This window comes from Camelus dromedarius, chromosome 14, assembly GCF_036321535.1.
Source record: "Camelus dromedarius isolate mCamDro1 chromosome 14, mCamDro1.pat, whole genome shotgun sequence".
Lineage (NCBI taxonomy): Eukaryota > Metazoa > Chordata > Mammalia > Artiodactyla > Camelidae > Camelus > Camelus dromedarius.
This window is the reverse complement of record NC_087449.1, coordinates 66,691,329-66,711,593: the sequence shown is the minus strand read 5'-3', so window position 1 is coordinate 66,711,593 and position 20,265 is coordinate 66,691,329. Positions and strand designations below refer to the sequence as shown.

Below are 20,265 nucleotides of genomic sequence, written 5' to 3'. Positions count from 1 at the left end.
TTTTTAAAAAAGTACGTATGATTTTTTTCCTGGCTAGACACCTGTATTTCAGCCTTAATTTTCCCTTTTTTGTCCCTCTGGCGGTCCTGTGGGTCATGCACTCAAACTGGGAACCGTCCTGCCCTTGGTAGCATACCGCAGAAAGTCTCCTTTACCCCAGGTGCTAGTATTCTCCCTGGACTTTCATCTTTGTTTTGAATTTTTGTTCTTAGACGTTTAATACACATAGACATTTTGTATATATGGGCAGAGTGAGGTAGAGCCTCTTATTTGTTTTTTTTCCTCCCCAAATAGATGCTTATTATCGAGTCATTGATCCTTTCCTACTGATTTGAAAGGTTGCTTTTACCTTGTGCTAAATTTCGACAGATACATGGTTTTGTACCTGAAGCTCTCTGTTCATTCATCTTTTTATCTCATGCTTGCATCAGCACCACGTAGTTCTTTCTTTTTTCTTTTTTCCTTACACACTGATTTAGTTTTCGTCAATCTGATATGTTGTGAAGAGAAAATTGTTGCTCCTTTTCCATCCTTAAAGATCTATCAAAAATGGACACCAGGGTTGCGTCCACCTTTGGGCATTGTGAGTAATGTTGCTGTGAGCACGGGTGTATTGAGAACCAGACTTTTTGTGAGAGCTGGTTTTTTCCTCATTTTTTCCACCTCTTATTCAACTAGTCCAGTCTGAATTTAGTTTCCATTGTTGTGCTGAAACCTCTTTCTTAGATCACTAGTGATCTCAAAATTGTTAAAATATAAGGAGCATTTTTCAGTGCTTATTTTATTTGGCTTCTCAAATGTATTCAGGCAGGTCTTTCCCTTTGGCCTCTGGGATGGCAACACCCCCGGTTTTTCTCCCACGTGTTGGGTGTCCTGTCTTGATCTCTTCTATGCACCAGCTTAAAGGTGAAATTTCTTCGGGGCTTGACACTCAGCCTTCTCTGCGTGACTGGTAAAAGTGGGTATTTGGACCGAGGCCCTTCACCTCTTGATAATCCATTTTTACTCTTGGTGACCCTACCCGCTTCCACAGATTCAGCCTGCCGAGGGCTCCTAAATTTGTGGTTTGAACTCTGCTCTGCCGAGTGCCACCTCAGAGCCACCCACCTGGTGTCTCCGCTGGCAGATCTGAGGGGCTGGTTCTGTTCAGCATGTCTGAAATGAGCTACTGGTCTTCCTCTGTCTCTCCTGTCTCATTGAAGGGCACCTCCCAGGGGCTCAGGTCAGACCTGGGGGTCAGTTTTAAGATAAACTTTTACATTTAGAAAGTTTTGGATTTATAGGAAGGTTGCAAGAATATTACAGAGCGTTCCTGAGCGTTCCTTTGCGCCCCACACCCAGTCTCCCCTCATAGCAGTAATGTGGCGGTTCGTCCCAACTCATAACCAGTACTGAGGCATTAGCATAAGCCACACGCCACCCATCAGATTGCCTTAGTTTTCCCCTGATGTCCCCTTCTGTTCCAGGACCGCATCCAGGAGGCCACATGACACTTAGTCATCATGTCTCCTTGGGCTCCTCTGGACTGTGATGGTTTCTCCGACTCTCCTTGTTTTTGTTGACCTTGATAGGTCAGGTATTGGTGTGATGCCCTTCGATTTAGGCTTGTCTGCCGTTTTGCTCGTGATCAGGCTGGGTTCTGGGTTTTGGGGGGAAGACCACACAGGTGGAGTGCCCCTCATCTCATCTCATCCAGGGCGCCTGCCAGCAACAGGACCGATCACTGATGACGACGTCAACCCTGGTCCCCCGGCTGGGGCAGAGTTTATCAGGTTTCTCCACTCGAAAGTTACTTCTTAGAATTTTTGACACCTCTTTCATCTTTTACGTATTGAATCCAAACCTACCAGTTCTGTTTCCAAATGAATTTCCATTCTGTCTAAATCACTCTTTACAGCCACCCCTCCAGGCCAGGCCACTATTACCTGTGCCCAGACTGCTTCTAGAGATCTCCAGACCCCGTCCCTGCTTGGACTCTTGCCCCCTCCCAACCCAGTCTCCACCCAGATGCGAGTGGTTTTTCAAAAATGCTAGTTGGATTATGGTGCCTCTTTTCTCAGTCCTTTGAATACTTTTCCGTCATACTGAAGGTGCCATCCCAGCTTCTCAGCATGGTCCACGAGGCGTGTGTAATCTTGTCTGTCACCCCTCCGGCCTCCTGCCAGGCACCTCTCCCCTTGTTCTCTGTTCCAACCACTATCTTCTTCCCCGAGTGCCTTCTGCACTCCCAGGGCCTTCTTGCCACATTGCCTTTTTTTACATGTCATTTCTTCTGCTTAGAAGATGGTCACTCTCCACCGTGTCATCCTTCAGGTCGCAGCTTCATGTTATTTCCCCAGGGGAGATTGCCTGGCCCCTTGCAGAATCGGTACCATATATTTCTGTGGTGTCCTGCACTTCTTCATGCTGCTTGAAGTGACTTGTTCTGTGTGGGATCCTCACCTCGGTGCCTCAGATAGACAAAACTGAGACTTTTCTCTGCTCTTTACCACGCATCCAGGCACCTATAGCCGAGCCTGCTCCATAGCTAGGCGTGCAGCAAATATTTGAATCAAGGAGTGTGTCTTTAAATTATTGAGTAGAACTGCAGAATAGAAAGTAATTACTCGTCCTTTGTTTGCGTGCAAATAAGTCCTTGAACTTATTCCTGTGATTCCACTGGTGGAAGTACCACATGTGTCCTTCTGAATGCCTTGTGTGAGGTGCTGCGATGGGTACAGATGTGGACATTCACCTGCGCTACTTGAGGCCCTAACCATTCATTCATTGCCTTATTCCCCAAACACGTGTTGGGGGCCTCGATGTGCACAGCGTGCTCGTGTGAGACTGTTAAACACCTTTCATACCTGTCAGGGCTAAGCCGTGGAGTAGGACAGCTCTGGACAGATGGAGGTTGAATTCCAGCTCTGCACTTTAACCTTAGCCCATCTGAGGAATGGGGATAGCAGTATCCCTCTTGTAAACCATGGGAAGAATTGGGTGAGAGAGAGACTGGAAGGTGACCAATGTCTTAATCACAGTAATCACAATGGTTATCGCTTTTTAGGTCCTGAGCACCGTGCTACTCAGTTTGTATTACTTATTTTCATTAATTCTCCCGGCAACCCTATGAGGTATGCTATAAGTGAAGAAAGTGGAGCTTAGTTTAAAATGTAAACAATTTGTTTGAGTTCAGAGAAGCAGTAAGTGGTAGTGCCTTCCCCGTGTCTTATATAGCCACCCTATCTATTAGTATAGCTTTATTCTTTGGGGCTTTAAAGACTTTCTAGGCATCAATTGGCATTTAAAAACTGAAGCACCGCCCGAAGGTGTTATGAGCTGGCATTTGTGTCTTACTTTACACTTCGGCAGCTTTGACACTTGTGACTGGGTGCCGGCGGGAGGCAGGTGTGTGTGGGGACTGGAGGGTCGGGTGGACCCACCCGGGCACTTTTTATTAAAATGAGGATTGTGGACTGTTCTAGTGGGCTCACCTGTGGGTTTTACTGAAAAATGCAGATTGTTAGCTCCCCTTTTGATGTGCTAAATTACAGTCTCTTAGGGGAAGGACTTGGGAAACTGTTTTTACGAATGACTTGGTTTAAATAGGGGATTCTTACTCAGTCTGAAGTTTGAAAATCAATGACTAGAGGAAATGGGAAATTTAAGAGTCTTAATGGTCCTGACTGTCATGTCGGAAGCCAGTAGGGCAATTAAAATGAGCACTGGTGTGCAGGTTAGTAAACTTAAAAACAAATCACATAGAAATAAAGTCAACAGTGGACGAACCTGTTTCCTTTTGTTTTATTTCTTATAAATTTGTGTTTGGGGGAATTTGGCATGTATTATTCTTTTTCCCTAGTGGGGATAATACCTGAAAGGAATGTGATAAAGTTGACATAATATAAATGCTAAATCTGAGGAAAAAATTTTAAAATATCTGATGAATTTGCATATCTTGGCAAAGCTAAGAGTATGTCTAAAGCTGATTTTTCAAGTGTCTTAGGGAAACTGTTAGACTGTATGCTGATTTTCAATTTAGAAACTCTGGTAATTTCGACTTGTGGCTAATATGAAAGTTAGTGATCAGTATCAAACGTTTTAAATGCACAGTAGTTATTTATTTACTTTAAACAACAGGGATACTTTTACTCTTTCACCCAAGAAGACCTGCAGCAGGTGCCTCCAGAGCTGGTGGTTCAGGCTTGGAAGGTGGCTCCGCCATGACTCCTGGCTTTCTCTGCACGGTGGCTGCAGCGTGGCTGTGTGGCTTACTGTGTGCAGGGAGAGGGCGAAGTCCCTGCCTTTGCCCACCTGCCCCTCATTCTTTAAAAAAAAATTTTTTTTTAACTAAAAATACTTGATTAATCCAAAAGAAGGCAGAAGAGGAAGAATAAAGGAACAAAGAACACACGGAATAAATAGAAAACAAATGACAGGAGGATTAACTAAGACCCAGCCATATCTATAATTATATTAACTGTAAATGGACTAAATATCCTGATTAAAAGGTGGAAATTGATAGACTAGATTGAAGAAAGCAGGACCCTCTCATTCTTCTTGAACTTTGTTCTGGGATGCAACTAAGTTTCTTTTAAATAGTTTGATCCTTTCAGGTCTTGCATTTTATGATTTATTAGGTGAGTCTGCTGCAGTGCTCGGTCTAAGGCTAATTTCCCCCCACTCTGAGGCCTTCTACACAATGCTTGAGTACTCTGCCCAGTGCCTGGAGAATTTAGAGGTTTTCAGTCTCCACCTCCCATTCTTAAACAGCTTTTTTGAGGCATAATTGGCGTATAATAAATTGCATGCACTTTTGAGAACTGTGCATGTGCACACACCACTTGGCCTTCTGCACTCCACCAGGATGAACACATCCCTCACTCTTAAAAGTTCCCTCCTGCTCATGACTGTCCCTTCCTTCCACTCTCTTACTCCTTTTGAAGCTATTAGGGAAAAATCACATTGTTGAGGGTTAAGCCCTAGGTAGAAAGGTATTCTAACTTGTAGTTTTAGCTTTTGTTTTCTTTTTGAGGATTGTGGTGGAAATAATGTGATGGTTGTAGGTGTAGGTTTCTGTATCATTTATAAAAAATTTTGAGAAACAGGGACATGTTTTAGAACAGACTATCTTTGAGAGGCTTGACAGAGGAAATGTATTTTCAGAAAGGTTGAAAAAATGGTAGAAATGTTGAAGCTGGGAGGTGGGTGGGAGGAGGGAGGTGGGAACGCCTCCTGCTGGCAGGGCCGTGCTGGGCCGCACTTGGAGGAGCCACAGACGTGGATACCAAATGCTTTCATTTTCTTGGTTTTTCAAGCAGGCAGTATTTCTAACATGCTGAAAAAACTAACATAAATTCTAACATGAAAGGGTAATAGAAATATAATCCCCACTTAACTGAAGGATATACTTAGCTCAAGTGCATTTTATTCTAGTGAATTGTCTGTTTCATTGAGTGACATTTCAGTGACTTATTTATTTATATTTATAGATTATTTTTTAATGCCCCATCAGTGTGATAAACTTTTGGCTGGACCTTGCTCCTTTTAATCTCCGAATATACTTGCTGAGATTAGATTCTGCTGCAGAAAGCATCATAGTGTTGAGTTAATAGCCATTTTGTAAAAGATTAGTAAAATAGGGCTCTATTTTAATGGATTCCTTCAACTATCTCCTAGCTTCTCTGACTCTGAATTTTCTCAGCTCATTATTTATCATTTCTCTCTGGTTCTTATTTTTGTTTTGTTTTGCGAGTAATATGCTTGAGGTGAAAACGGCAGCCCTTCTGTCGTGGTTAACCTTACTAGGAATGACATTCTTTGTTCTTTGTGTGTTTAGTTGAGAAATGAACCCATTCTCTGTGCTTAGAACTGCTGGCTAGTCCTTGGCATCACAACACAACACAACACAACAAAACAAAAAACTCCCCAAAACATAGAGTACAGTTGAGTGTGTTGGAAAACATATCCTGCAAAAAGTTGTCCAGACAGTGTGAGAGCTTAACAGGGGTGAGAATTTCCCTGGAAAAGTCTTCTTTGCCAGAACTCTCATGATTTGATGGTCCTTGAAAATGAGACTTGGTGTGTTTCTTCAGTAACGTAGCTCACCAGTGTGGTTGTATAGCTTTCCACTTTCAGGCTGAGGATAATGTGTGGGCTAGTTATGCCCATGAAGTTTTAGGAGTTAGTAGGATTTGGGAGTCTTCCCTGTTTATTCATTTACTGCTCGTCATCCGGAAGAGGATTCTCCTCCTCTGCCCCTGGACATAAAAATGCTTGTTTCCCCACTTAGGGATTTGTTTTGGGTGGAAGAGACCCCCTGAGTCTGCCTGTCCTGGTGTGTATTGGTTCAGTCTGTTCTCAGTCAGCTAACGCCCGGGCCTTACTGAAGAGAAGAGAGGCTTCTGGAGGAGGAAGGAAGGGGATAACTTTGGTCCTCAAGGCACTCTGTCTGGGGTCCAGGAAGGGGACTTGGAGACTGTTTTGTTTCCACAAAGCCCACAGCTTCTAGAATGTGGAGCAAAACTATCGCTTCAACAGACTTCAGGTTGAGTGGGCAGGTGTCAGGGGGTTTCTGTGGGGAAATGGATGTTTCCAGATCCCAGCCTCAGCAGAGGGCTCTGGCCTCGGCTCCTTGGTGTTGGGGCTGAATTGGGTGCCCCCTGGCTGTGCTGGCCCCTTGCTGTCTCTAGGCCTCTTTTTACTTATTAAATTTGATTCCAGGATCCTTAACTGTTAGGGATGTGGGAAACTCCTGGTAGCTTTTACCCCAAATAGCAAACACATTTGAAAAACATTAGCTAAAATCCTTCGTAGATTTTCATAAATCACCTAGAATGTTAGCATTACTGGCACAAATTTACTCAAAGCTACTCGTTTGTCAGAATTTCTAAGTGCTTAGGTAGGGAGGGTTCTGTCTGTCTGTGTTTGTTTCTTAGATTGTATTCATTTCCATGGAATTTGTGGGAATGTGGTTGGTTGGTTGTAATGCTTTCAAGTCCTCAAAGAGCAGTTTCTTACTGTTGGGGGTTACATCAAGTTGGAGGAGGCTGAGGTGTGCAACTGCTGGCAGGGGTTACGCTGGTAGAACAGTTGGGGCTAACACATTTTTCAGAGTTGGCGAGTTTTAGAAATGGTTTAGAAGACTTATAAAAAGCATCTATAACTACTTTATCCTCTTGTCATGAAGAAATTTTTAAATAAATGTATATATTTTGGTAATGAAGGGGAGGTACACATAGATATTTGATCTGAATATACTTTTTCTCATTTTAAATAGGAAATATTGTAATAAAACAAAACTTGGCTAACGGTGTACTGCTGGCTTCTTGCCATTTCTCAGGAACGTGCTGAAGTGGCCTGAATAACAGCGCCACCGAAACAACGTGCGCTTTGTTTTGATGGGGGATTGATTCCTTCTGTCGTGTGCAGAATTGTTTACATGCCTCCCAGCAACACATACATAGGTGACAGACGTTGCAAGAGATGAGCATCCCAGATGAATGAAATGCTAGTTTACTTTTCAGTAGCTGTGGAACTTAAAAAAAATCATGCTTTTAGAAATGTGGCCTTGAGGCACTAACACGCTTGTATCTAGTGCATGAGGCTCTGCAAGATATTTTTAACAAAACCTAATCAGGGGGAACAAAATCTTTATGGAGTTTGTTTGTTTATTGATTGCTCTAAGCCACCAGAAAGAATATCCTGTTCCTTTTAATAAAATCCTCTGGGCAGTTGTCTATATTTTAATATTAAGTATTTTTGGAATTTGATTTTTAACAAGGCAAACTCAAATGTTAGATATTGTAGGACTGAAGCTAAATGAGGAGACTGGAAGAAGGAACAGGACTGAAAGTTCTTTTCTGCTAGTCATGCTCTCATTTTCCCTCAGAGCTGGGGAGGCATCATTTGCATTGCCTGTTTGAACCTGCTGTCCAGCAAGAAGTAGGGAACTTGGATCCTGCGATCTGAGCATGTAGCCTGCTCAAGTTTAGTTGTAGAGTGGAGACTAAAGATCATGAGAAATAAAACAGTAGTCATTTTATTTACTAGTGAAAGGACTATGGGAATGATTTACTGTCACCGCTAATTGTCATGCTTGCTTTTGCTGCAGAGTTAAGTATGCCATGGGTTACGTGGTAGCTACATGAGGCAAAACAAAACCTTAGCTGTGTCCTTTTATGGTTTACTAATGTCCTTTTTAGTTTGTTAATGAGGAAGACAAGTAAATAATAACGAGAAATTGAGGCCTAACCTGTCATATAGTTTTTTTCCATTGTTGAGATAGTCTTTCTGTCAAGTTTCTATTAATTCTGTGTAATTCCAGGAGAAATAGCAAGTTATTTTGCCTAAAATGTCTTTTTCCCCTGGTGCAGTGAGAGTTGAGTGTGAGAACAGATCTTAATAGATATAGTTGCACAGTTTATTTTATCCTGTATCACTTTATTACTGTCTTCTAGAACATTGTTATACTAAGTGTTCCAATAATGGAAATTTTATGCAGCTACTTCAAATGAAACAAATTTGCAAAAACTCAATTCTGGAACTCATTCCTTGAGGAAACGGAAAAAAACTCACCACGCTGTGACCAAATTAGATTTCTGATATGTTGCCAGCTTATCAAACACTGTCAATTCTGGAAGACAGGGTGTGGGGTCCGGTGGAAATGTCAGTCCTTCTCAGACATTTATAGTTGGAGGTATTTTGGGGTTTTAATATGATTGAATGGTTAAATCTTCACAAAAATTTTGTTGGTAACAGGTAATTGAAATTTGGTTTTGTGCCTAAATAAAAATGGCTTTACATGGAATCAGGAATGACTGTGTTCAATTACAGGGGAGTCTTCTTTTCAAGAACTTGATTTTAAATTTTCGGAGATATCAGTTTTACTTACTGGAGCTCCTTTGTTTTGCAGAGATCATGATGCAGCCGTCCTTTTGGATTTCTTTTTAATAATGTGTGACCCTTCACCTTTGATCCCCTGACCTGCATTACCTTGGTAACCATTTCATTTTTTAATTTAATTTCATTTTTTAATTTTGCTGTACAAGCTGTAACATTTCATCTCTCAAAGTGTAACACGCTGATTTCTTCAAATAGAGATACCCCTTTGAGCGATAAATTTGCAAAATGCTGTCTTCATTTTCTGTATTAAAATTCATTTCAGTTTTAAAAATAAAGTGTAATCTGTGTTTTCATCCTTAAAAAATTTAAGTTTAATGAGTGCATTTCCCCATACAGTATATCTCCTTCTTGATTCATGTTTTGCAGTAGCTAAATTAACTTGATGTTCACACGTAGCGCGCGCGCCCTCCCTCCCTCCCTCTCTCTCTCTCTCTCTCTCTCTCTCTCTCTCTCTCTCTCTCCCTCTCTCCCTCTCTCCCTCTCTCCCTCTCTCTCTCTCTCTCTCTCTCTCTCTCTCTCTCTCTCTCGCACACGCACACCCATCCCAGACACCCGGGGTCCCACCCCACCCCCACGCCACCGCCCCTTCCCTTCTCTCACCATCACCACACCACACACCCCTTCCTTTGCAGATTAACTCATCTTTTTTCCAGAAATAGTGGCAACTTGAATTACTCATCTTAGCTGCCACATTCTACAACCTCAGATTACATTTTATATTCTCAAGTATTGATGGGAGAAAAGGTTTGACCCTTTAATTCCACATATGGGCTGGAAGATAAGAAAGTTGTCTCCTTTCCAAAATTCACCTTTCCCCCTCCTTCAGTATTTTATTCTTTATCTAAGGTATAAGTTAAGAACAAGCAACATTTTAAACCTGATCAGAAGTGCCCTTTTGTCTCTGCTGAAACCTGATCAGTCCACTGTGATGGTCCATATACCAGATTGCTTTATGCGTATGCTATTTCATGACTGTTTTTCAGACAATGCATTTTTTAATTGTTTTCCACTTTTCAGAGTATTCTCCTTCAAAGCAAAAAAAAAAAAAACCCTACAATCTAAAAACAAAAATCAGATTTGACTTAATTCTTTGAACTGGCAAGATATTCTTGAGAAATCATGTTCTTTAAAAAAAAATGTGAAATCTCTTAGCTTGGCCTGCTGAAGCACAGATTATTTTTTAAGAGTCTCATTATTTTATTCTCCAACATTTAATGCTGATGCTTTAATTGCACACAGCTGAAGCTGCTAAATGAGCATGGAAATGGATTTAAGTCCTCTCTGAGCTTTGTTGATACCTATAAAAGTTTATGTCATTCATTAGAACCACAAATTAAAATTAGTTGTAGTGAGCTGTTGATTGGAGATTGGAACTCTCACGGACACTTCTGCAGGCTTACTGGCTCATCTTTGTCTGCTACACTTATATGCCTGGGAAACTGCCTTTAGCCTATTGGGCATCTTTTCACAGAATGGCAAACTGTCAGAGCTGAGAAGTACAAGTAGGTAAAACATCCTGTGATTACAAAGCCAGAAAGCACGTGGAACGAGTGTTCTACCACTTGGGAGCCGCTACTTTATCCAGACATGCATTTTAAGGTGATTTTTTAAATGATGTTTTCAGAGTTGTGTAGGAATGTTTTCCAGATCCCATCCTGTGTCGGTCCCTCTGGTGCTGCATCCTTCCAGCACTGAGGGAGTGGTGCGTAGCTGGGAGTTGACTGAGCAGATGGTCACAGGGCTGAGACGGGCCGTTGAGTGGTGTCTGCCCACTCTTGCTTAAGCAGCCCTGTACCTGCCTGGCCCCCGAGGGCCAGCTGGCTGGTGGTCCTAGAGTCACAAGCTCCCTGTTGACAGAACCAGGGCTTCTTAGCACCTGCCTGTGGGCTGCCGTGTCCTTTAGAGGTGGTCAGTTACTTTATTCGTAAGTCTGGTCGGAGCTAAAGAGATGTGAGTAGGCACCCAAGAGAAATGTTTTTATTGTGATAATGTTACTTTGCAATTAGGTCAAAGAGAGCTGGTATATGGACACATTTATTACCTTTTTTCAATGAGCATTGCTTATTTGTAATAAGTTGTAAGGCACATAGATATAATTTTTATAAGCATGATTTGGTGAGAAAATCCTAGTCTGAGAGGCAGAAAACCTGCTTTTGACCAGCAGGGTCTCTGGATGTGCTCTTGGTATCTCGTAAGGTAGTGACACAAAAAACTAAAAACCTCACATAGAAAGACTTCAAAAGGCTTTCATGTTGGGGGTGAAAACAGCGAAATCAGTTGTTCGGCTTCACGTTCAGGAGTTTGTAAAACATGTCATTGATTCGATTTGAGTTTTATCGGATGTGAAACATAGGTATTGTGTGTCTCCTACTCGCTTGTCAGGGTTGTTGGGAGGATAAGTGAAACCGCGTGACGGATACCCTGGAGCCCAGAAGAAAGGGCACACGCAGCAGCTGCATTTTCCTGCTGAGAGGCCACGGTGCTGTGTCCTCTGGTGAAGGCGGGGGGCGTGGGCTGGGGTCGGGCTGCCTCGCGTCGAATCCCTCCCCCCCAAGACAGTTACCTCGCTTCTCTGTGCCTCAGTTTCCCCCTCTTTAAAATGGGGTTGATAATACCAGTGCCTACTCCGAGGGGCATGGAGAGTCTGGGGTGAGTTGCTGCATAGGAAGTCCGTACTTAGAGCGGCAGCCGGCGTGCAGTGTGGCCGTGTGCTTCAGGCAGGACCCTGCGCACCAGGAGCAACCCAAGCAGAATGGGGCTTTCTGTGAAATGGAATTCTGAGGGGAACCTTGCAGAAAATTAAACTTTGAAGAGTTTCCCTGTTAGCCTTCCAGCATTGTCTCGGAGACCCAGGCAGGCTTGCTTACAGAGGGAGGAGCCGGATAGTTTATGGCAATTAAGCGCCTCTTAAACAATGCAATGCATCCGGGTTCCTAACTTTTTAGGAAGAAAAGTTTGGGTGCTTAAGAGTTAACTTAACCCTTTGCTGATAGGTTCTGTTGTTTTAGCTGTTTTTGGCTACGGAGCCCAAAGAAAGCCCCGTGGGAGAGGCCCCATCTTTTACTTAGTCAGCACTTACTGAGTCTCTCTTAGCATCAGTAAGCTGTCTGGCAAGCTTTCAAGGAGGCAGAAAGCGTTGAACTGTTGGGGGATTTTTACCTTGTGTGAAGAGGCTGCAGTGCCTTGTCTTCGGTGGAAGTGGGAGGGGAGTCGCTGTCACGTGTCAGGTTTCCCCCGGTGCTTTCCACATCATCGTCTGGGTTTACCTGTGAGGTTGGTGGTGTTTGCTAACCCTGTGTTACAGCCGAGGACACTGACGCTCGGGTAGGTTAAACCCGCTCTCACAGGGTCACAGCCCGAGTAAACTGCAGAATTGGGGCTTTAACCCCCTGCTGCCTTCTGTTTGCCGGCAAAGTTGGCCACACCCCGGCAGGAAGTTCTGCCATTTGGTTGCGGGGGCCTCAGCTGCACTCATTCCTATCCCTCAGCCTCCAGCGACGCCCCGCCACCATCACCAGGAAGGCCCATCCTTCATGTGGCGCTTTGAGGGGCTCATGGCAGCCCTTCCTTGATCTCAGCTGCACATCAGGATCACTTAAAATACGGGGCACTGGTCCCATCCCAGACTCGGCTGGCTTTTTTAGCATAGAGCCCCTGATTAGTAGGTGCAGAAATACAGGGCATTTATGTTATAAGCAAGAAAAAAGTATAAATAATGCGTGCACATGGGGACCCATGCTTCCAGAACATGGGCCAGTGCTGTTAATTCTATAGTTAGCTTCACTGTAAGTTAAAGTAGGCCTTTGTGGGCCAGCTTGGTAGTTCACCCACAAGTAACCAGCACCCTTTCTATGGGAGGAGTCCAGCTGTCCTCTCCATAGAATATAGCCTCTGGGAGTGGGCATTTGACCACCACAAACACCAGGTTTGAGAGTGCTTGTGGGGCAAAATGAGGCAGCAGACAGGCAGCCTCCTTTCTGCTTCGCTTTTTCACTTCCTTTTCTCTCCCCCTCTTGTATGCATTTATTTCTCCGTGCCTCCTTCCCTCTCCTCCCCAACCCCCTCTTCCTCTGTTTCTCTTTTTCTCCATCGTCTACCACGTGCTTTGGGTGTATCTATCATCAGACTGTAACATACTCGAGATCCTGCAAGGAACCTGGCACCATGTCGTGGGTGTCCCCAGCAGTTGACATGTGTTGATTTGTCTCAGGATCTGTCTTTCAGAGGTGGAGGCACTACCCCAAATCACTCTGAAAATTGCCAGATTTTGTGTGGTCCACAACTCTTAAGTGGAGTGGTTTTTATCTTTAAAATGTAGCTAATTTGGCATAACAGTTTGAGACGCCATCACTGACCAGGATGGGATCTGGGCCATGTGATGGGCTTGGCCATGCTAGAGGTGCTTGCATCTGGCTTTTAGTGTATCTGCTGCGTAGCTTGTGGAGCTGGGAAGTCTGAAGTCATTTTGGTGATGGCGGAGCCGCTCCTGAGAGGGGCAGGCCCTTTCTGGAGGCCCTCAGCCGGTCCAGACCTGCTGCCCGGGGAGGGGCGCAGATCCAGTGCCGGAGCACGTGGATGTCATTGGTGCCTGTGGCCTTGGGAGATGACGGAGAAATAGCCAGTCTCCCCCCTTCTGCATTTCTCCCGTCACCTCCCCTCTCAATGAACGAATGATGGAAGGTTAGCACGCTTTGAGGCGGCCAGCAGCTGTGTGTGGCCCCCGCCCAGTGGGTCGGGCGGGCTGGCATTGAGCAGGTCCTGTGGAGGCAGTAAGGAGACTGAGACACAGGGTCTGAGTATGGAAAGAAATTTTTGCCCTTCAGTGACAGCCTGCCCTGGCAGCGGGGGCGGTGCTGAGGCAGACGGTGGCTGCGGGCTAGTGCACGGGATGCACCTGCTGTTTGTTCTCATCTGTGCCTTTCCTGTCGCTGGGAGACCGCCGCTCTGGTTAACGTGGCTCCGGGCGACACGCCTCAGAGTCATAGGACTTAGACCAGACTTTCCACGCGTGTCTGTGGGCGGGTTCAGGAAGGGACCACATGCTAGGCCAACAGCACACGTGCCCGCACAGGACTCGGACTAGTCAGCCTGATACCCAGCCCTCAGCGCTCTTCTTGCTGGTCCTTGAGAGCGTTTTACCCCTTAGCCCTTCATGTTCCCAAGGGAGAAGCCCGAAGGCCTTCTGTGTTCTTCTGTAGCGATGGGAAGAGGCCCGGCAGGGCGGGTTGCAGCCTGTGGCGGCTGTTTGACACTGGGTTCCGTGACCTCCTCTGGTGCGTGTCCAGCGTCTGTCACAGGTGCTGGCATGTAGGAGACACCCAGCAAACATTCTCTCTCCTTTCAGCTCTCATTAGCACAGGTAATTAAGAACAGGAGCTGATAGACTGCACGTATCTGTGCAGAGATATATCTGTAATTAAAGTTTTAATTAAAGAAACACCAGACCAGGCAGATGGTTCTTATCCCTGCATCCTGTAAACCAAACAGCCATGGCTTTTCGATCTTGCAAACAAGCAAAGCAGAGTAGCAGCCCTCCTAGGAGTGCCCAGAGGGGAGAGGTAGTCTTACTGACCAGCCATAATCTAATTTTGGTAGCACCTTCTGTGATGCCAAATCCAGGGATAATCATTGCAGTTTGAAATGGAAATTCAATACATCAAAGTTATGTCCCAACCAAAGCTTTTAAGCCTCAAGTCAAGGGCATTACCGCAGCCCAGCTGGTGTATCACAAGGCATGTGGTTTTGTGCTAGATCACAAAAGCTGACCAAGGGTTATTTAGGATCGTCGGCTAAATACGGTATTAAGTTAGAGCGCTGTCATCCTGACTTTCAGGTTCTGCCCCTGTGTAGCAGCTCAGGACAGAGGTGGGATGTGTGCTGTCCAGCTCATGCGTGTCCTCTGTGCTGTGTCACCGTGACCTCAGTGACCAACCAACTGCAGAATTAAAAAACAAAGCAGCCGCTGGGCGGGATGACAGGAAAAGACGAATCTCAGGACTTAGCACTTCTGCGAAAAACCTCCCCCAGTGAGTCCCTGCCACTTGCCCTGTGGTGTCACTGTCAGCAGGAGGGGGCAGGCAGTTCACTTTAACCTCGTGTGGTTCACCCGCTCCTTGACCCCCAGTTTCTTACCCTACGACATGATCGTTTACTTACCCAAGCACATGACTTCCTGGCATTCAGTGCAGGTGGGCACTTACACACCCGCATTCTGTGGTGGTTGATAAAGGTGTGTTTTCACCACCTGTGTCTCACTCATTTATTCTCTGGTCAAACCAGCACTGAAGATGCTCGTTTCTTATTTCACAGTCAAACATCTTAGTCTAGAGGATCAGGAGGGAAGTTGTCTACTTTGCTTAATGGTGGGGGGACCTTATCGTCCCTGTTTCTTTAAAGGAGGAAGGGTTTCTCACTGGAAGGAGAGCCCATGTTACACCAGGCCATGTATAAGCATCTTCACATTAAAGACCAATTCACAGAATGGTGGAACTCAGAGGTGCTTTAAGTCATCTTAATACCATTTATAAATCAAAACTCCGTTGCCTTAGGAGAGTTGTCAAGTCCTTGATCCTCGTGATGGTTGTGAGTGATGAGTATGTGTGATGCGTAGATGGAAGTGTTTTTACCACCTTTTTTGCCCGGGAAAGACTTTCATTTGAGGAGATGTTCTTTGTTTTTAGAAGTCAGTTAAATGTAAGCTACTTTGAGTACGCCGTCTTTCATGCGTGTGTCCAGGAGATACTGTCAGGCCCATGTGGAACTGCGCTGCTAAGGTATTAAGTTGGCATTTTACATGCGGAATTTGAACCTGACTATGCAATCTGCTTCTTCTCTGATTCAGTTAGAGACCTGAACATGTAACCTCTGAGTATACAGCACAGGTTTGAATTATGGGAGGTTTCTCGTGAAGTGACCCTATTGCTGCTCAGAGGGTGGCGGGTGTGCCTCCTTCAGCGTTCTGCACAGAAACATCAGCAGACCCCCCTAGAACCGCAGGGTTTTTGTTTCTCTTTCTGTGGTGGGTGTCCGGAAAGCTTTTGCCCTCCCTGTTATCTGTGTGGTGGTGGGGGTGGTGGAGTGTTCTGTCTTCTCCGAGACTGACATATTCAAACATTTATTCATTTGTTCAGTACGTACTTACGGAATGCACTGTCCTAGGTGAGGAGAATAAAGTAGTAAACAAAACAAAGCCATTTCTCACAAAGAGCCTGTCTTCTGGTTGGCGAGGAGGGGTAATAAACAATAAACAGAAAGCAAGTAACACGAATTGAGTGTTCTGTGTGCCAGTTACATTCATTAACTCGCCAGGCCTCAGAGCACTGAGGACGGAGGTGCTTTTCGTGTCCTCATTTCACAGATGAGGACACTGAGGTACAGAGGTAAAAATAACTCCTCGGTGCGCGCGGCTGGTCCTGGGGGCTGCCGGCGTTCCAGCCCCGGTCGTCTCCCTCCAGGTGTCATGCCCTCAGACGCCATGCTGTTGTTTCCCTGTTGAAAAACTGCCGAATCAGTTAATCTCTAACTAAATGAAGAAATAAACATCATATGAGAGTAAGTGTGACGAAGAATAGCGAAGCACGGCAGACCGTTTTAAGGGTTCCTGGGTGTCGGCGTGCCCTGGTTTGGCTCGACTAGCAGGTGTCTCTCCTCAGGTGATTTGGAGGAAGTGACACATGATTCATGTAGATATCTGGGGTAAGAGTATTTCAAGCAGAGGCAATAGCAAAAGCCAAGGCCCCGGGGCAGATGTGGGTTTGGCCATAGCAAAAGAAGTGGGCAGGCCACTGTGGTCGCACTGAGGGGTACGAGGCAGGGGAGGAGCATATGAGGTGGTCAGGAGCAAGAGCCCATACCGCCCTGTAGGTCGAGCTAAGTTCTTTGATTTTACTGAATGAGAAGGGGAGCCCTGCAGGATTTTCTGAGCAGGAAAATGACGTGATTAAAAGGATCACTCTGAATGCAGTGCAGAGAGTAGCCTAGGGCAGGGGTTGGCATACTATGGCCCGAGGGCCAGATCCAGCCTGCTGCCTGTTTTTGTACAGCCAGCTAACTGTGAATGCTTTTTACATTTTAAAATGGTTGGAAAAAGGTAAGATGAATAATAATAGTTTGTGGCACATGAAACTTGCATGAAATTCAGATTCCAGTGTCCGTTTAAGTTCCAGTTTACTGGCACAGAGCCATGCTCATTCGTCTGCGTATTGTCTGAGGCTGCTTTCAAGCTGTAACAGCCAAGTTGAGTAGTTGCAACAGAGACCATCTGGCCCACAGAACCTAAAATATTTACTATCTGGCTCTTTAAGATAAAGTTTACTGGGCACTGGTTTAGGGGGATAGGGATAGAGACAGGGAGACCGGTGAGGAGACTGTTGCAAGGGCTGGTGTGGCTTGCACCAGGGCAGCAAGTGGGCAAATGCTGGATGTGTTTCAAAGGAAGAGCTGATTGGTTGTCTGTAAATATGAGGAGTTGGGGATGAAGCCAGTGTTTTTGCGCTGAGCGACTGGAAGGATGAAATTCCCGTTCACTGATCTCAGACCCGGGGAGCAGCAGGTTGGGGAGATGGGTGAGGAGAGAGCTCTTGGATATGTTAACTTTAATATGCCAAGTGGAGGTGTCAAGTAGGCAGTCACAGTTTAGACCCTTTAGCGTTTTCAGCATATTGAAGGTTCTTGAAGCTCTGGGCTAGATGAAATCCTGTAGGAAGAGTGGATGGAGAGAGAAGTTCAAACACAGAGCACGGGATACCCAGTGATAAGAGGAGGGAGGAGAAGAAAGGGCAGAAGATGAGAAGGAACACCAGGGAAGGAAGCCGGGAGAGCAGGGTGTCTGCGAGGAGTGTTTCAAAGCAGAGAGCGTGATCCTCTGTGTCAAATACTGCTGAGAACTGACCTTGGGTCCGGCAGCACGGAGGTCCCTGGTGACTGATAAGAGCTGGACGAGTGAAAGGGTAAGGATGTCACTGATTCTAGCTGGTTCAAGCAAAAATGGGAGGATAGGGCATTGAGCAGGCACTTTCAAGGAGCTGTGTTTTCTGCTGCCCCAGGGCAGTCCAGGAGAGGGCAGGGAGCTGGATCTAACCCGGAATTGGGATCTTGTGAGGGGAGTGCTACGGAGCTCTAAGCCAGGCAGGGAGCACAAGTGAAGCAGGAGGGAGATGAGGGGCAGCAAGAGGCCCTGGGGTCACTAGATTCAAGGGGTAGGGCCAAGAAATTGTTGGAGTTGGTATAGTCAAAGAGTAGGGTGCTTTTAAAAGTGATGTTATGAAGGGGTGCAGTTGTGGTTAACATCAAGTTCTAGGGCGGTTCGTCCAGTAGAAGTGTAATGTGAGCCACATGTGTAATTTGTAACGTTCCAGTAGCCATATTTTTAAAAAGTATAAACAAATGAAATTAATTTTACTAACATTTTATAAAGCCTGATGTATCTAAAATGTAATGTGCACATGTAATCAGTGTAAACATTATTGAGATATTTTCCCTTTATTTTGTACTCCACCTTTGAAATCTGACATGGATTTTATACTTCCAGCACATCTTAATTCAGACTTAGGCACATTTTAGGTGCTCAGTAGCCTCCGGTGGCTTGTGGCTCCCACACTGGACGGCGCAGGTCTTGGGAATGAGCATGGAAATGCAGTCCAGGGCTGGCGGAGGAGAGTGGGTGAAGGAGCAGAGAGACCAGGGTTTCTGAAGGCTTGTCAGTGTGGATCTGAAACCACTTATGACTCCTGATGAGATGAGCAGGGTTGGAGAGGAAGGAGAGGGAGGCCTGGGCTGCTGCAGGGGCCACTGCTCTGACCTTCTCCCCGCCCTGGAGCATTTCCTTCCCCAGGTCCTGTCACATTTCTCAAAGCATCTATGAGGTTCTGGTGGATGGCTCTTGCCTCAAGTCAAATCCAAGTGGTAACTCCTTGAAATTAGGGGCTTGAGGTGAGATTTCTGAGTCACAGTAAAACATCAGAACACAAATCCATAATTTTGACAGATCTTCTAAAAAGGGCAACTTCACTTGGGTTTTTACTTTTATCCTTTAGATTCTTACCTTTATTTGTCATATCTTTAGATTCCTGTCCTTATTTTGGCATGATCTCCAAATTCCTCAGATTCTATTAGTTGTGCTTAACAATCCTGAATGTGTTTGAATCCCTGCGGAAGCCCACGTTCAGTAGCTTTGAGGCAGTCCCAGGTGATACAGCTTACAGAACACACACACATGCACACACACACACCCCCCACTGCAATAAATTACATAATGCCATAAAGCGAGTCACATGAATATTTTTGGTTTCCCAGTGCATTTAAAAATTATGTTTACACTATACTCTAATCCGTTGAGTGTGCAATAGCATTATCTAAAATGTATGTAACTTACAAAACTTAATTAAAAACATACTTTATTGCTAAAAAATGTTAACCATCATGGAGCCTTCAGCAAGTCGTAATCTTTTTGCAATAGTAACATCAGAGATCACTGATCACAGATCATCATAACAAGCAGAATAATAATGAAAAGTACAAAATACTGTGAGAATTACCAAAATGCAACACAGACGCTCAGTAAGCAAATGCTGCTGGGAAAATGGCGCCGATAGACTTGCTGGACACGTGGCTGCCACCGACCTGCAGTTTGTAAAAAACGCAGGATCTGTGAAGCACAGTAAAGCAAAGTGGTGTGTGTGTGTGTGTGTATGTGTGTTGCTTTGCTCCACAATGTGTGTTTAAAGATTAGGAAACATGGATGGTGAGGTCAGAGAGCTGTGTTTTAGCCTTGCAGGCCAGGGAAAGTGAACGTTTTGAAAGGGTCGACAGGAACAGCAGTCCACATGCTCTCCTACCCCCTGTACCAGTAAGGAACCCTGGGGGTAGGGAACAGATCCCCCATTCTGTACCTTTACCAAGTTTAAATTGCTTTAGTTTATTCTCTGTGTTTAAGATTAACCCCCAAATCCTCAAAAGTCCTGCCAGCCCCCAAATTATGAGGCGCCCACTTGGAGCCAGGCGTTTGTGAACCTTCCGTCCTTGGATGACCTCGCGTTGAAGGCATAACTGCTTGTTGGTTTCGTGTAAACTGAAGTCTCGAGAATTCAGGTCTACCGCGTGTTTTCAGCGTCCAGAGCTCAGTAATCCCCTGAGCATCGGAGAGAGTCCCCTTGGTCCCTGACTCTGTGCTTTTATATTTTATGTTTAGCTTTTAAATATAGACTCCTTCTCACATGTTGTATTCATTCACACGGAAGAAAAAACTCAGTAAACACAACTTAGTAATAATGAAAGCTTACCCATTTCATAAGTTTTCTTAAACTCTCTTTATTCTAATTAAAATGTTTCCATCTGATGGGAAAGTTTATGAATGGCAAGAACTAGAAATTTAGCAAGAAATTA

At 45.0% G+C, this 20,265-nt stretch overlaps 1 protein-coding gene across 17 annotated transcripts in view; it reads left to right on the top strand.

Annotated features, from left to right (window-relative positions):
* CAMTA1 (calmodulin binding transcription activator 1) overlaps window positions 1-20,265 on the top strand; it is an 829,301-nt gene that overhangs the window by 63,525 nt on the left and 745,511 nt on the right. The window contains exon 4 of one of the 17 annotated variants that reach the window (XR_010383994.1): window positions 8,894-8,977. The exons of 15 other annotated variants lie outside the window; for them this stretch is intronic. Coding sequence is in view for 1 of the 2 variants with exons in the window: in XM_064494111.1 (XP_064350181.1) it covers window positions 8,894-8,902 (9 nt within the window). In the remaining variant the exon portion in view is untranslated. Of the gene's footprint in view, window positions 1-8,893; window positions 9,159-20,265 lie in introns of those variants that run through there. One more of the 17 variants, XM_064494111.1, reaches the window with a different exon arrangement.